The following is a 16,688-nucleotide window of genomic DNA, read 5'->3' as shown; positions in this document are numbered from 1 at the left end:
GACAGTAACTGTAAACATAGATATGTGTACATTCTTTCTGTTACACGTCTTGTGATGGGCATCTCTCATGGCCAGTGCAGTGAGAAAGTGTTATCCTGACCATCCAATCCCTGGCCGTGGTCAGAAGCCTGTATGTCCGGGGAGGAAAAATAAACTCTCTCTTTCTTTCACCACACCTCAACCTGTGTCCATGTGATCTATTCATTTTCAGCGGCAACAATACACTAATGCAGTTCTGAAGATCTGAAAAATATAGAAGTTAAAACTTAAGGCATCAGAGGGACAGCAAGGGACCAGACCATGCGCTGTCCACGAGAGGTCATCCCAGGATACATGGGGAAGCCTGTGCAGACTGCTCTGCGGGGAGAGGCATCTCTGCAGCGCTCACACACGGTTTTCCATGGAAAGGGTGTGGCCAAGGATAACACCATGTTTCTTAAGTTAGCTCATGCCTCTCAGCAGAGCCCTTTGTGAAAGTGGGAAATGGCAGGAAGAGAAAAGCAGCCAACTTGTTCCTCTTTATCTTCCACTGTCCCTTCCAACCCCCATTCCACTATTATCATAACACCAATTTATAAGCTGCAGAAACAAGAAGGCAGGAAATAGGCTCAGAGGCACATCCACTCCATCTGTCTCTTCTCCAGGCACTGTGGATGGAAGCTCATAATTAACAGGAAGTGTTTCAGTGTTATGACTAGGCTAGAAAAAGCTAGGGTTTACCTAAAGTAACACTGGCAAAGCCACTATTAATATAGCACATAGTCCTTTAATGAGGTAATCTGTGCACCATCAGAGCCCTTCTCTGTGTGCCCCCAGACCGACATCTGACCTCAGCAACCACCAGAGGGGAAAACAAAGAGTCCATGACGACATGGCTAATAACACACAAACCCCACTGCTTGTGCTGGGCTTGTATTGACACAGGTTTCGCTGCAGCCGACTTCCACTGCAGCTACAACAACAAACCCAGCACAACCTAGACATGGCCTGAATGGGTGTTATGACAGAGTCGTGGCACTGAAGAATGGCTTTAACAGGCCATCAGAATTATCCTCTCTGGCCGTGGTAAGGTATCTGCCCAGCTCCAGGCTCATGTTATGATTGGGTATTGTTGGCTCTTTGGGAATCGCCCATAATTACCGTGTGAACAAAAGCCACAGGTCCTTCCATTGCACTGGGCAAGCACCCTGCCCACGGATGGCCCTTTGTATAAAACTGATAATTGATGTGTTGAAACATCTCCAAAGCCCTCCATTATATTTTACTGCATAGGGCCAGTGGATAATCAGAGGAGACTGCCAGCAAAACCCAAGTAGTTTGCTGAGGGAGCAAGCGCTAATGCAATATTTTACCACAATATATAAATAACCTCCCAAGTTCCTCTCATAAGCATATGTGGTAAAAGGAACTTGCAAAGTTTTATCACGCAACTCCTGTGTTGCTTTAGAATAGTTAATCAAATAAAAGCTTCCAGAGCTCTGAATAATGAAAATCTACACTCTACATTTGCTTTGGCAGTTGGACAACAATATTATGTTACTAAAGCAATGGAGCTTTAATACAAAAATGAGCAAACTGAGGGAATTGTGCTAAGAGAGGAAAGATGAGAGGACAAAGATGGTGTTAAATTCCCAGAACATGATTAGACAGATCCACTTTTTTGCCCTTCTCTTCAGGAATGTCTCCAGATCTCTCTATCAATATGAGAACATCTATGTCTAAATAAACACAGCACAGAAGTGCTTATAAATCAACATTTCACCTCCACCGCATCCAGCTGTGTCAGTCTTTAAAAAATTGCTGCCTGAGGAAACCCCTCAGATGCCTCCTTACATCACACCTATGTTCTCCACACTATGCCTAAATTTTAACATCCATTGTCAATATTCAAACTTCCTTTCTTCATTGAGAAGTTTTGATATTTCAAAAGCACATCAATATAATTTAATTGCACTAATGTCAAATAAAGCTTGTCCATTTGTTTTCTCTCACAATTTTAAGGTGATTTTGGATACCAGGAAAACCAGAAAAAAAAATAATTCATGGACAGTTTCTGGAGGCCATGGGAATTTTTACTTGCATTTCTCTTGCTATCAACATTCTTATATTTCTATCATGTTTAAGCAAAAGCATCTCATTTCAATCTATTGAGCTGACACAAAGCACTTCAGCTGAGTTAATCTCGCCATTAAAATGCATTTCCCATTGCCATAGAGAAGTTCCAGTTCAGATCCCACTTATGTTAGGCTTTCTGTATCTCCCATAATAAATTCCAGTTGTGTAACTCCATGATGAGTTTCACAATAATAACTATGATATGTTACAAACAAGACTGGTTAAAGGAGAATTGTTATTTTATGTCAGAAATAGTCCTCTGGTCAGCTCAGGCTTCAGGAAACCAAGGCATTTCAGGCTTCAGAGGGAAATGTACTGCTTGGAAAAAGCAGGTATATCAAGTTGTTTTAAAACTAAAGGTTAGCAATGCATTCAGTTAAAATCTGATGGGCACCAAACTGACCTGAAACCATATACTGCAATTTAGGTTTCCTGCTGTGTTTTGGCAATATTTCAGGCTCTCACATGGAAAAAGTAGATTTTGTAGACACTGGATTTTCCACCAGACAATGGTTCTCCAACAGGTCCTGTCAGTAATTGAAATTATTCAATATTTCAGTCTACACAAGACCCTTTCCCCTCCCTCACTCTTCCTGCCCTCACTACACACACAAAAAAGGGCCAAATCAGCAAATGGGAAGGGTAAAATAAATTTAAATTACACCAGACACCACTTGGCTTCTTGAATTTTTCAGTTCTATTTTCAGGGCCCCTGAAATTATAATTTCTTCCTCCAGTTAACTCATTAATGAGCAGACACAGACAATCCCTCATCACATCAGGCTGGGGCTGCAAGGAAATTCACCAGCCACTCATCCAAAATCAACTCTTCTTCTAGAAATGCCTTCCTCTTTTCTGGACATCTCACAAAGGATATCCCAGGTTAGCTTGGAATGTGGGAACACCACTGGCCACAAAGCAACATGACTGATGAGCTTGTCAGTTTATTATTAACCTGTGCTTGATGGGAGTTGAGAGAATCTGGCCTTGGCCAGCTCACAAAGTGGGAACTAAACTCAGTCCAGCTCATTCATATGTGTCATACCCCACAGAAACCAGGAATATGACAGTACACCCCTCTAGACTATTTATTCTTTTACCTTTTTTTTTTATTTTCATGGGGCATCAGAAGCTCAGCTTCCCAACCAGTAACTGAGCCTTGAAAAGCTGAGGCAAATGCAAATGTTGCTGAAAGGTTCAGTTCCTGCATCTACTGTTGACAGCAGTATACTGCTCCTAGATTACTGGCCAGGTCACAATCTGCAGCGGTGGAATTAACTCTTCATAAATAACTCAAGTTACAGGTGGAAGGGTGAGAGCAGTCTGGCACACAGAGGTTAAGGTACAGAAAAATTAAATTATACTTCTCTTTCCTTTTGCCTCCTTTCTCTCCACTTCCACACAGAGGTTTAAAGCAACTCTTGGCCCAGAAACAGCAGAGGAAAAGGAGGTTCACTTTTTGCATCACCAAAAAACCTATCAATAGCAAAAATTTTAAAATGACAAAATGCAAAACAGCCTCATCTCTCATGTAGGCTGTTCAAAGCACCATCCAGCATCCCCTTAAGTAAAGTCCTTAAGCTTTACCCAAATGTCCATTACACAGCAGGTGACTCCTTCCAACACTGTAACTCAGACGGGGCTGGAAGCCAAAGTTTCAGCTTGGTGGCAAACAGAGCTTAACAAACAGCCAAAACCCAGTTAAATCCTTCGAGAAATTCTTAACCTCCTCAAAAGTGAGGTTCATGCTTTGTCTCAGATTAACTCTAAACATTCTTCTAAACTTCTTTTTCTTCAATATCATCACTACACTTCATATCCAGCTTGCCTAACCCAAGGGAGAAACGTCCTAAGCCAAAGCAATAATACGAAAATATTATAGTTGAATAGCTCAGTTTCCGAGTGACATAAATTGGCAGTAGCTGTTGGGACAGTTGGAAAATTTAATAAAAAATTAAATTCTATTGTGCCAAAAAACTCATATGCCTGGAATCATGTAACACTGTCCCACTGATACTAGTACACAGAAACCAGAAAAACAGAGAAAAAGAACAAATTCTGCCCAAAGGTTCTAAAAATATCACTGATTTGAAGTGTTTTGGTTACTGAGTACCCAGCAGGATGCTCTCAAAACATGCTCAGGAAATCTGCATATTCCTTAAGGTTGTGAAGCTTCACAAGGGTGCATTACAAGATAGACTGATGCTTCTGGAAGGACCTTAAGTACAGCCTTGTTGTTCTAATTGGGAACGGCAGGAAGAACGACACGGACTCTCAAAGGAGTCAGAACAGGAGAGAATCTCTAGTTTATTGCTACAGCCATGTTATATAGACTAGTTCGTGGAAAGTACAGAAAAGAAAACTCTTATTGGTTAGTAAAGTGCTACATTACCATCATTGGTCAGTGGGGTTCACCACCCCCTGACTTTCTCCTGCAAGGAAAACACGGGAACAGACAAACAGCACCTGCAGGCTGTTTTCTGTCTTTGAGGATTGTTTTGAATCCTCCCATGAAATTCCCAGGCTAGCTCTCAGGCAGGGCTGGCAGGCCATGGGGCCTGCAGCTTGCTCTAAAGCTAGCCTCCACAACTCACCCTTTCGGTTTAGGAAAAAATTAAAAAATGTACAGTGTTTGTAACATCCTGCTGGGCCCTGCAGGAGGGAGAACAAACACGGCACAAGTGGTTTCTTTTACTAGATATTGGAATGGATATTAATTTGGAATTTTGGTTTATGATGATGTCTAAAGATTGTTTTCCTTGCAAGGATTTGACGGTTGAGTCAAATATCCTTAACTCAGTGAACTAATACAAAACATTGTTAGTCTGTTCAAACTGACAGTCTAACTTGTCAATATAGTAGTTTAAAAGAACACTAAAGTGGTACAAAGCGAGCAAATTTGGGTCTCGCAGGGATTGCAGGACTTTGGTGCGGTTCACCCCCTGCAAGGCGGGGGGGAACGCGTGCTGGCCAGGGCAGTGCTCGAGCCCCGGCACCGTCTCGCGAGGCGGCTCGGGTTCGCAGGAGAAGAACCTGGCAGCACAAGGCTGGCAGAACCCGGCCCGGCGCCTGTAGCACGGTCCGCGCGCGCGGGCCGCGCTGACGGGCGCGAGGGGGAGCGAAGTTCACTCCCCATCCTCCCCGCCGCTTCCCCGCTGGAGCGCGGGAGAGCGCGGGGCAGCGGGGATGTTGTGCAGGTCCCGCGGCTCCGCGCCGACCCTCGCGGCTCGCTCCGCCCGGGGCGCACACGCGCGGTGAAGCGGCGGGCGTCCGCGCGGGTGCCGCGGTTTCGCACTGCTTCCGGCGGCACAGAAGAAAGGAGCTCAAAGGGCGCACGCGCGCGAGCGAAAGGGGGGGCCTGGGCTCCCCCCTCCTCCCCCGCCGCTTTTTGGCCGGCACCTTGGATGGGTGCGGGGGGGGGGAATGCTCGCCACGGCCCCGGCCCCGGCTCCAGATCCAGGCTTCGGCTCGGCTTTTACGGGGTTTTCGCAGCCGGCCGGAGCCAGAGGGCTTGGATGGCTGCCCGGCCCGCGGCCGGTGGCGGCGGGCGGCGTCCTGAGTTAGCTTTTTCTTCCTTCTTTTCCACCTTTTCTCTCGTTTTTTTCTCGCCGCTGCTGCTGCCGCTGTGGGGACTCGGGGCACCGGCGGAGGCTCCACGGCGGCCGCCGGCAGCAGTGCTCGCAGTGCTGGTCCTGGAGGGGCCGGCGGAGGCTCCGCGGAGGGCGCAGGTAAAGGCGGCTCTCGCTGCGCTGGAAATGGCGGCGCCTGCGGGTGCGGTAAAGGCAGAGCCGAGCGATTTTCGCTCTTCTGTTGTTTTTCTGCTGGTAAAACCTGCGCGCCGAGCTCTGCGGATGGCGGGCGCTCAAATTTTTCTGGAGAGGGAGATTTCTGGTCCACGGATTGCTCCTGCCCGCTGCTAAAGTTCTCTAAGGGTCCGGGCAGAGCTGAAGGACCGCTACACAGCTCGGCTTCACTGTTTTTAGGCTGGCACTGTTCCAGTGCCTTAAAAATCACTCCCCAAGTTGCTGCTAAGCTGCACGCACTGGTATCTCCCGCAGCCAGCCTAGTCCACAGGTGGTCCCCCACTGACCACCAAATCTCAAGGTTAAACACATTATTCACAGTCATAGAAAACTCCTGCGCTTTCACCCAGTGGAACAAAGCGCGTATATCTTCTTCAGGAATACAGAGTCCCATGCTCAGCAAGGCATCTTGCCATGCAAAGCTGACAAGTTGCTCGTCAGCTAAATCACAGTTCTCCATTATGAAAACTTTTTTTTTTATCTTGGCGGCTCTGCGAATGCAATTATGCAAACGCTATCGGCTTGGACCCGGGATTTCAAGCTCTGCTTCACCAAGATAGGCCGTTCCAAGCCCGCTCTCTGGCAGGCTCCACTATCCCGTTGGTTAGAAACCAGCTTCCTCTTGGGAAGCCCGGGAGAATTCCACTTTCCCCTCTAGGGGGAAGGGCTGGTGTTTTTCCCGCTCGCTGCTTACCCTCAGGGGTTCAGCGTCACGTCGGTTGTCTTCAGACCTCAGGGGTCAGTAGATACAGTTCACGTCGGGTTACCAGACCTCGGAGGGTCGGTTCATCATCACGCGGGTGTTGCTATATTTTATATATTAGTAAAGGCCTGTGTGCACAAACCAGCCTTTGAACTAAGTCGTGATATTAAGGGCTAAAGTCCTTGAAACCTTCATGCAGAAGAGAGAGTAAAGCAAAACAATATCCTTGTGTGTAAGAGAAAAAATGTAAACTGTGTGTTATCCAATAGTAGCTTGTTCTGCCTGCAGACCCTGTAGAACCCTATAAAAGTGTGCTAAAGATAGAAATAAAGTGGCATTCACAATTACTTCTGTGAAGACTGGTGAAGAGCTGGCGGTCTCTCAATATTTGGCGCTCTGAACGGGACACCCTGCGGGCAGGGGGGCTTCAGTGGATGCACACACGGTGGGACGGAGCCTTGGACCGAGGTTGGTGGAGCGGATCTGAGTGCAGATAGATGCTGCCTTGGATCGGTACCAGATAGGCGGCTTGCGAATCAACGGGGGTGAGTCGCTGGGGGAGTCCGAAGGCAGGGGCGCGGTAGAAGGCTCGCAACCTTCCCCCCTGCCGCCGAGCCGCTAGCATGGAATTTGGGGCGGCAGATAAACTGCTTCTCTGCATCCTCGTTAAACGAGGCGGAGCAGCCAGGGAAAAGGACCTGAATATGCTCATTATATGGGCTAATTGTCTTGAGCATTTGCAGTGCTCACTGCTTCTTGCGGGGCAAGAACGGACTGATAGATCGGCTCTGATATGGGAAACGGCAATTACGGAAAAGAGCAAGGACACTGTGTTTCTCGGTCGAACTTGGCAGATTGTAATTAATACCTTAAAAAACAGAAAAGTGAGATATGCTGAGGATGTGAGCCCTGTAATTCTACCTGCGTCACAGCGGCAGATGCCTTTACCTCCCACTGCTGGGCAAGCTCTCCTATCTATATTGCCCATGGAGAGAGGGAGGGAGAGTTAGGGAGAAAAAAATAATGAGAAAAAAGTTCCACAGGGAACGCTGAAACAACGAACAGAATCTGTTCAGTTATGGCAGGATGTGATACATCCAGAACTATTTGCTTCATTTTTGGAGTCACTTTTAGCACTACAACCTTATTTAAGTTCCATCTTTACCACCCTGGAAGAAAAGAAGCCAGATTTAGACTGGTTTCCACCCGAACCAGGAAGATATGAGGGAGCGAGGTGAGCGCAAAGAACAAAGGTACCCTGGGGGTAGAAGCAGCGCAAGAAAAGTTCCAAGGCCACTCTGAACAATTACAGAAACAACTGAGCAGAAACAGGTGGCTCAGACAGCTTCAAAGAGAGACAAACTAGTCAAAAAATCTCAAACTATATGGTATCTAGTTCAAAATTCATCCTTGTAATTAGAAGCTGATAAACTGCAATGATCACCGTTGTTAGCACCTGGCCATGAGAGACTTTTCGTGTAAAATCGCCTGCTTTTGCAAAATCATGCCTTTTTTCCTCTATCGGCGAACGACAAGAGAGATTGAGAAAAAAAAAAAACTGCATTTGTTAAAGTTAACTTTGTGAGGCTTTTTTTTTCTTTCTCTCCATTTTTCCTCGCTGCGAGAGTATGTAGAGAATGTGAAGAAAGATAAGAGCAGAGCTGCAGCAGCGGCGGGGTGGGCGGTTGACCCCCCCGCTCCCTCTCTGGGGGGGGGCACTGGGATGGTGCCTGGTTTGTTGCAGGGTCGTGATTTATTGGGTTTTCGGAGTGTTTTTGTATACCCTTTTGGAGTTAATTTTGTGTTTTAAGTAATTATGAGTTTATGCAGTTGCAGTTTTTAGAGTTTTACTAGAGAAATTATTGTGGTTCTTTGAAGGTTTGAAAAAAAAAAAAAAAAAAAAAAAAAGGGAAAAAAGTGCTTAACAGAAGTTGCCTTGCAATAATTGGTTTTAGAACCCAAGGTTAAAATATGGTGTGATTTACAGCTTCTAGGAAAACCTTCTTCCAATTAGTGCTATCTACAGAAGAGATTTGTGGTTTAAAAAATAATTAGTTAAGAGAACTTTACTGTACAAGACAAAGTTAAGTTAAGGTATATATTAACGCATATAACTGCATATATACCAATTTGGATTTTAGATTTTAGTTTAAAAATTGGACTTAATGTTTTTGAAAAGTGCTACAAAAGCTGGATGGTAACTTGCCAAATCCCATGTTGTTGTGGTGGTTTTTCTCTAGAAAAACTGCACTTTAACATCCTAACCAATTTAAGCATATACTAGGCAAATTTCTATTATGAATAAGTATTTTTAGTAACATTTGCAGTTATTGTGGGTTATTCTCAAAGCTAGATGACATAGAATTGTGATGTGTTTGCTACATTTTTATAATCTTTATAGTGAATCCATGTTATTGTTATATTGTGTTTAAAAGGTATATATTAAACTTTTAGCTGCTTTTTTGTAGTAACAGAATAAGATTAAGTTATGTGTTCATTTAATATAGATTAAGTGCTAATAGAATTAAGGATAGTCAAGTTTTATAATGTTTAGGCTTGAATGTTTTTAAGTTAAGTTTCCTAACTTAGATATTCTTTTAAGGTTAAGTTTGTTATTTCCTTTTGTCATATGTAATTATTGTTGGGTTTAAATATTGTTTAATTTAAATTGTTTTGTGTTTTCTTGGAGACACTTGTTTAAACTGCAAAGTATAGTTGTTTTCCTAGAGAGAGGAGGACGGCCACAGCTGAGACAGCTGTGATGGAACACTGGTGAACACCTGCTTGTGAATAGAAGTGAATGCAGTCTGTGACACCCTCGACTTCATCAGGAGTTCTATTGGTTGTTGCAATCTCTGCAGTTTTGTTTGTCATAGCTTTCTTATTTTCAGTGTTTCCAGAATTTTAAGAAGATGTACCATTGCTAAAGATCAGCTGCCATAGGAGAGGCTTCAGATTAAACCAACTGCTGCATGGTTTAATTGGTCTGGTACCTAAGGCTCCTGATCATTTGCTTTGTACAAATGCATTTTAACAGTTTGCTATGCTGTAAGCATCTCATAGCTGTTACTATTGAGAACCTTGTTTTAGAAATTAGTTAAGAGGCATCTTTCCAGTTTAAAGCCTAAGGCCCTGGCCAAGCCTTGACTTTACCTGGATAGAATGTTTACCAACAGATCCAGATATTTTCTGTACCAAAACTGTATTTGAGTCACTTTTTGACTCAGCAATTTGACCCTATTAATATGACAGCTGGATCAATTTTGAAGTGGGCTTGGAGAATCATTTCCGGAGGTGATTACCCAATCCTTCACTGATTTTTTGTTTTTGTTTGTTTGCTAACTATGGGATGCTAGTACAGTGTTTTAGTAATTAATAGCAGTTTTATATTATATACCCTATTAATAATGCTTAAGATTTAATTGATTTTTAACTAGTATAAGTTCTTATTAATTGTGTATATGGTTTTGTGTTGATGTTGTTGCTTATAACAGAAGTACATCTCATTTTTATTTTTTTTTAAGAAAACGGGGGAGATTGATGCCCTAAAAGCATTTAATTAGTGTAATTTATTAACTTCAAGGAGAGAAGTGTCTGTGTTTTGTTGGCAGGTTCAGAAAGGTCACCTGTCCATCTGACCAGACTGTGTGCCTCTGAACATGTGAGATCCAGTGAACAGAGAAGTCACCACACAGCCTTGGTACTCCAGACATGGATCAGAAGTGGACCTGTCAGAACACAGTTGTGTCTGAACACTATATAGACAGTTGCCAACAGAGATTTTATGTTGTTATTATGATGTTGTGTCTCTACCAATTTTCAGGTATCCTTTGTTTTAAGATTTAGAAGGATCTGAAGAACAACTTGAACATCAAAGCCCTCAGTCACCAATCAACTGACAGCTGACATCACGAGAGCAGTGAACATTCCAGGACTGAATCGTGCTGGAGAAATTCTGTAGAAGATCTAAAAAGTGTAGAGACTCCATTTAATTGTATATAAAGCAAATTGTAGTTATGTGTTTACCCTTTTAGCAAATTGCTTTCACGCTTAGACTACACATATACCAGAGCACCTGTGTTAAAAGTAGTTAGATAATAGTTTAAGTGTTTAGCTTGTGTAGTAATTGTTATGTTAGTATAAAGTATAAGTATTCCCTCTTCAAAAGGTAGTGTAAGCATCTTTGAAAGTTCATTTAACAATTGAAGTTTTAGCTGTGAGTTTGCAAATATGGTGTCATTTACATGGTAAAATGCTTATGGTAATTGTGTTGTGTATAGTCATGACCAACTGTCTGCTAACTAACATCCAAAAGTGACAGAACATATGGGTCACTCTGGCACATTGAACTGGCCAAAGGTCAATGTGTTTGAGCCTAGCCACCCCTGGAGATCCTTTCGCACCTGTCTCGTAGGAGTCCCTGAATGGGATCCTCCAGCATTTAAAGGTTTAATTAGTAACGAGACTTGACTGAATCGATTGGCAATGTTGCAAGAGTGCAGTCGCACTGTTGGCTTCACATTAAGACAACTTGAAGCCTGTTAGCAAGCAAAAATTACCAAAGTTTTTAATGTTACAACCCTCAGAAGAATTAGATTTGTTATGTTCCACCAATACCTCAGGTGGATGGATAATGTTTGAACCCCCGACAAAAAGTCATTCTAACAAAGTAATGCAGCACTGGGTTGCAGTCAGCCCTATAGCTGATCTCGTTACTACCATTGAAAGTAAAGCCTTTATTCATGGTGCAATCTCACAGGACAATTACCAAAACGATCACCTAGTTCCATATTCCTAATCTGTGGAGATAGAGCATGGAATTAGATTCCTGCTAATCCACATAGAAGACCCTGTTATCTTGGGAAACTCACTTTGTTCCACCCAAGCTTACATCAATTGTTGAATATAGCTAGCAAAATGAAGAACATCAGTCAAAGCGAAGCCTGAATGAATTAAGGCCTAGCAACTCTAAAAAGGCTCGCTTGCTGGACTAGGAAAGAATTAAAGTTAACATCCACAATGTTAAGTGAGCTTTCAGCCGATGTGAGTAGTGTGTATCATGCAGTACTATGAAATCAAGTTGCAATTGACCTTTTGCTCTTAGCACAAGGACATGGTTGTGGGGAGTTTGAAGGCATGTGCTGCTTGGATCTTACTGATCATTCAGCTTCCATCCATGAGCAACTACAACAGCTACAGGATGGGTTACATGCCCTGAAAGAAGATAGTGATCCCATTGGAAGTTGGTTCGCCAGCTGGGGCATTACTAGATGGTTGAGGTCTCTTGTGCTAGAAGGGGGATAGACTTTACTTATAATGTTAATTGAGATGACAGTCTAAATTGTATGTTATCTTATCCAAAGCCTGGTTTGTGCAAAAAGAGAAAGGGGGATTTGTTGCTATATTTTATATATTAGTAAAGGCCTGTGTGCACAAACCAGCCTTTGAACTAAGTCGTGATATTAAGGGCTAAAGTCCTTGAAACCTTCATGCAGAAGAGAGAGTAAAGCAAAACAATATCCTTGTGTGTAAGAGAAAAAATGTAAACTGTGTGTGTTAGCCAATAGTAGCTTGTTCTGCCTGCAGACCCTGTAGAACCCTATAAAAGTGTGCTAAAGATAGAAATAAAGTGGCATTTACAATTACTTCTGTGAAGACTGGTGAAGAGCTGGCGGTCTCTCAATACGCGGGGTCACCAGACCTCGGAGGGTCGGTTCATCATCACGCGGGGTCACCAGATGTCGTTCTAATTGGGAACGGCAGGAAGAACGACACGGACTCTCAAAGGAGTCAGAACAGGAGAGAATCTCTAGTTTATTGTTTCAGTCATGTTATGTAGACTAGTTCGTGGAAAGTACAGAAAAGAAAACTCTTATTGGTTAGTAAAGTGCTACATTACCATCATTGGTCAGTGGGGTTCACCACCCCCCTGACCCTCTCCTGCAAGGAAAACACGGGAACAGACAAACAGCACCTGCAGGCTGTTTTCTGTCTTTGAGGATTGTTTTGAATCCTCCCATGAAATTCCCAGGCTAGCTCTCAGGCAGGGCTGGCAGGCCATGGGCCTACAGCCTGCTCCAAAGCTAGCCTCCACACAGCCTTGCCTAACAATTAATATTCAGAAATGTGCCAGAAAGCAAAATTTCTTAATAGTGCTTATTTTTTTGAAGTGCAGGGTGGCTCTGCTAGATACACACACACAAAGGATAAAGAGCAGAGTGCTGAGATGCTTCTGCCTACACTTTCCCCTCATGGTGACTTTCCCACCAAACATCTGACAGGCTTTGAAATAATAGTAATAATTTTATAAACCAAAAGATTAACATCCACTGGAACAAAAACCAGGCAACTGTGAAACAGGAACACAAAAATAGCTAAACCAGACAGAGAGAAGCAAAAAATATATTCTCTATAGCTACTGCATCTTTGCTCCATTCATGGGATTAGGTAAATTGCTGACCCTCAGAATTCCTTGTTTGCTTTTACTCCCAGTGTACAAGCACAGATCTCAGGGACATGGAAAAGACGTGTGGCACAGGCTGCAGGTGTCCTTGTGACAGGACTGTGTTGTTTCAGTGAGCAGCAAAAGAAATTTCTGCTCAGTGTCAGCAGCTTCAGCCCTGATATTTATTAATAAAGGGAATCCAACACACTCTCCTTGTTACACAAAATGTGTCTAACAGCAAGGGCTCTGTTGTGTTTTCAAAGGAACTGAAATTCTAGATAAGGTTTTATCTGTGTGCTGCTCACCCAGATCATACAACATGGTTTTAAGGACTGCAGAATGTGCCGGGAAAAGAAACAGTTTTGGATCAGAAATACTGTCAGGTTAAGAGATTTAGCTTACTTCCAGGGAATAATCAGATGCTTGATTCAGCCCTCACAATACTGAAAGTGTCCCAGGTTTCATTTATGTCCTCAACAAGTCAGGAAAATAAAACATTACATAAGGGGGAAGTCAATTCAGAAGGAAAACACCACCTAATTAAAAAAAAAAAAAAAAAAAAAAAAAGAAGCCACTGTTGTTCAGTAAAAAAAGGCTTTCTTATGGACAACACAAGCCCTTTCCAAGACCTTTTCCTCATTTTGTCAGCTTTACCTTGAAGAGGAGCAGTCTTACAAGAGGGACATGAACATCATTCACTGTGTATCCAAAGGTAAAAATCCAACTTATTAGAAAAATACAAACTTGGAAAGGACACACCATTTTTTTTTATTCCCAAATTTTGTCAAAACCAGCAGCCAAGTGAAAGGAAAGCTCTCCCATGTCAATTTGACCTTTTCACTGCCTTTGTAAAAAACATGTTTGAGGGAACCTGCCTGGGCCAGAGTGGTTGACACTGAGGGCAGGATGGTGAATTGTTCAAACTCCTTTGCAATCTGGATGACCAGACTGGGAGGCATGTGGGGTTCTGCAGGTCTGCCCTGCTGGACTTGCTTGGGAGAGTGACCAAAGGCACACAGCAGGAGAAACTGCTGTGAACCTGCAGCCAGGGATTTCTGTGCAGGATAAAGAATGAAATTTGCTTTTTATTGTAGCAGAATAAAACACTTGTTTTAGGTGGAAGGAGAATCATCTGTTTTCCAAGCCAGAACTGCAAATGAGGTTCCAATATCCTTCCACTCTGAAAGGCACAGTAGGGTTGAGATGAGACTGATGTGAGCAGTTCATGAATTAGTGAGTCATTGATAATAGATATACCCACGGTGAATTTCAAATTATTGCAGCGACCAGTAACTGAAGGAAGTATTTAATAGTCCATTTTAGAGAATAACATTTTCCCAGTAGAGTGCTATTGAATGAATTTATCATAAAGGAAAGCTCTCATGTTGATCTCAGCTCATTTGCAGAGCTGGGAGACACAGAAGCTGATGTCAGTACAAGAATCTTGATCCTGAAATCTTTCTTTTGGTGGCTGAGATCAACTAATTTGGCAAATATAACTGGTCTCTGAAAAATTAAATACAGAAATACAGACAATAGTCAAAAGACACTATTTAAATCTATTTCCTAATGCCCTTTCAAATATGATTCATGAAAGAAAAACAAATAAACACAGCATACACATTGAAGCAATAAAAGTAGCTATGGCATTTCATGGGCATTTCATTTCATTCTCACCACTAAATCACTGGTGAGAATATGATAAACTTTCTTTGATTCATTTGAGACTATCATTCATGGCAGGACTCAAAACAACAAATTATTCCCAGAGGGAAACAACCCAGTACACTTTTCTATAGGATTTTGCATTTTGTTTTCTGTCTTCATGCAAGACAAAACCAAAGTAGAATTTATTGCTAATATGATGACAGAAGTTTTTCAAAGACTGCAACCCTTTAATTCAATTTCAACTTCTTTTGATGGCAGTAGATAATTATCTTAATATATAACTGTCCTAACTTTATTTCAAGAAGCCCTAATTGCAATACCATATTGAGTAGTATTGCAGCTAACATGAAATAAGTGTTCTACCAAAACTAGATCTTACACAGTCTGATTAAAAATACTTTGTCACCAAGGAATTTTTTGACAGTATATTTTTGGACAGTATTTGGCAACAGATAAACTGGATGGGGAAGATCATATAAAAAACTGGACACTGACAATCAGAATACTGGAAACAGTTCCATTTTCAAGAGCCAGGATTGAACCATACTATTTTTAAAGCCCATATATTTAGAGGTTTCCTATCTCTTAGATTGACTAAAAAGAACTACAAAAAACCCCAAGCCAAACAAATAAAAACCCACAAACAAACTAAAAGCCTAAAATAATCCTACATTCCTCATTCAATCTATAACTGGGGAGTTTTCTTCATTCATCACCTAAAAAAAAAAATTGAAAAATAATAATATTCAAGGGACATATAAAGGCAGGTCTTGTATACCAAACATCCAGATGTACAATAGTCCAGGCTGGACACAAACCAGGAGCCTGAGCTTCAACAAGGAGGTTGATTTCCCAGCTTTGACCACAACTCAGACTGCACAGTGGGAATGATTTATTAGTAGCATTTGATTAACACTTCCTTTGTGTTCCTGCTTCGGAGCTCCCATGATTACTGAGGGAAAAGTAGCCCCAATATAGAGAGAGATCTGTTCTGAAATGGTGTGGCAAATAAGGTGTTCTTATTTGGCTGGGGCAAGAGGAGAAAGGCCAAAGTATACATTTATAGCAGTGTTTGAATTAATATCTCCTAGAAAACCTCCAGTAGGGTTGCTAGGAGGGGAAACCAACACCGGAATTCAAAGGGTAGAAGGGGTAAACCAGTGACTGGACCTCCTTCCCATTTCCTAAAATATGCAAATCTGAGGGAGAGGAAATCATCATAACAAGATCCTAACTAAGAGGAGAGAAATGAGGATATGGATGGTTTGATCTGGGGCTGTTCTCTGCAGTGTCACAGGGAAGAACAACACATGGACAAACAGCCGGCAGGCAGGGATGGCAACCTCCCCTTTCCCATTCAGAACAGCTCAACAGCCCCACAGCTCTGAGGAACACCCCTTTAAACAGCAATCTACCCTCTCAAAAAAAGATAATGTTTCCCCAGCCCAGACAAAAAGTACTTATTTCCCTGCTCACCTGTCACTGTACAGCTTTAAAATAAAAAGCCAAGCCCTCCCCACACAGGGACCCACAAAGCAGAAGGGCATATTGTGCACACATGTCAGGGAGAGCTGGCAGGGCTGCCAGATGTTTGGGTCCAGGTCAGTAACCAGACACCACACAGGCCTGAATAACAGAGAAGAACCTTTTCCCCCACAATGGGAAGACGACAAATCAGCTCAGCTTCAGTGAAAGTGATTCATCACTTTATAATGACAAATGAGAAACCTCAGGAGGAATATGCTACCCTCCCTGTTCTTTATTTTTCCAGGGGTGAAGAACAAAGTGGCATCAATTAATTATTGATTACAAAGATATTTTTGCATGAAGGATGGTAAATTATTGTGCTTTGCTAACAATAGTTAATTTGTTTCTGAGCAAGACTTCTGAAATATTTCAGTATTTTTCTTCATGCTATATACAAAGATTTGAGAGATTAATTGTCCAGATGTTT

General features: G+C 42.5%; 1 protein-coding gene across 1 annotated transcript in view; it reads right to left on the bottom strand.

Annotated features, from left to right (window-relative positions):
* The window catches only part of LOC131592121 (potassium voltage-gated channel subfamily KQT member 1-like), a 492,490-nt gene that overhangs the window by 293,338 nt on the left and 182,464 nt on the right, over positions 1–16,688 (bottom strand). The window contains exon 12 of the mRNA XM_058863404.1: positions 7,393–7,407. Coding sequence (XP_058719387.1) covers positions 7,393–7,407 — 15 coding nt within the window. The remainder of the gene's footprint in view (positions 1–7,392; positions 7,408–16,688) is intronic.

The sequence above is a fragment of the Poecile atricapillus genome, chromosome W (assembly GCF_030490865.1).
Source record: "Poecile atricapillus isolate bPoeAtr1 chromosome W, bPoeAtr1.hap1, whole genome shotgun sequence".
Lineage (NCBI taxonomy): Eukaryota > Metazoa > Chordata > Aves > Passeriformes > Paridae > Poecile > Poecile atricapillus.
Note: the sequence above shows the minus strand (reverse complement) of the source record. Positions and strands in the feature narration are given on the sequence as shown.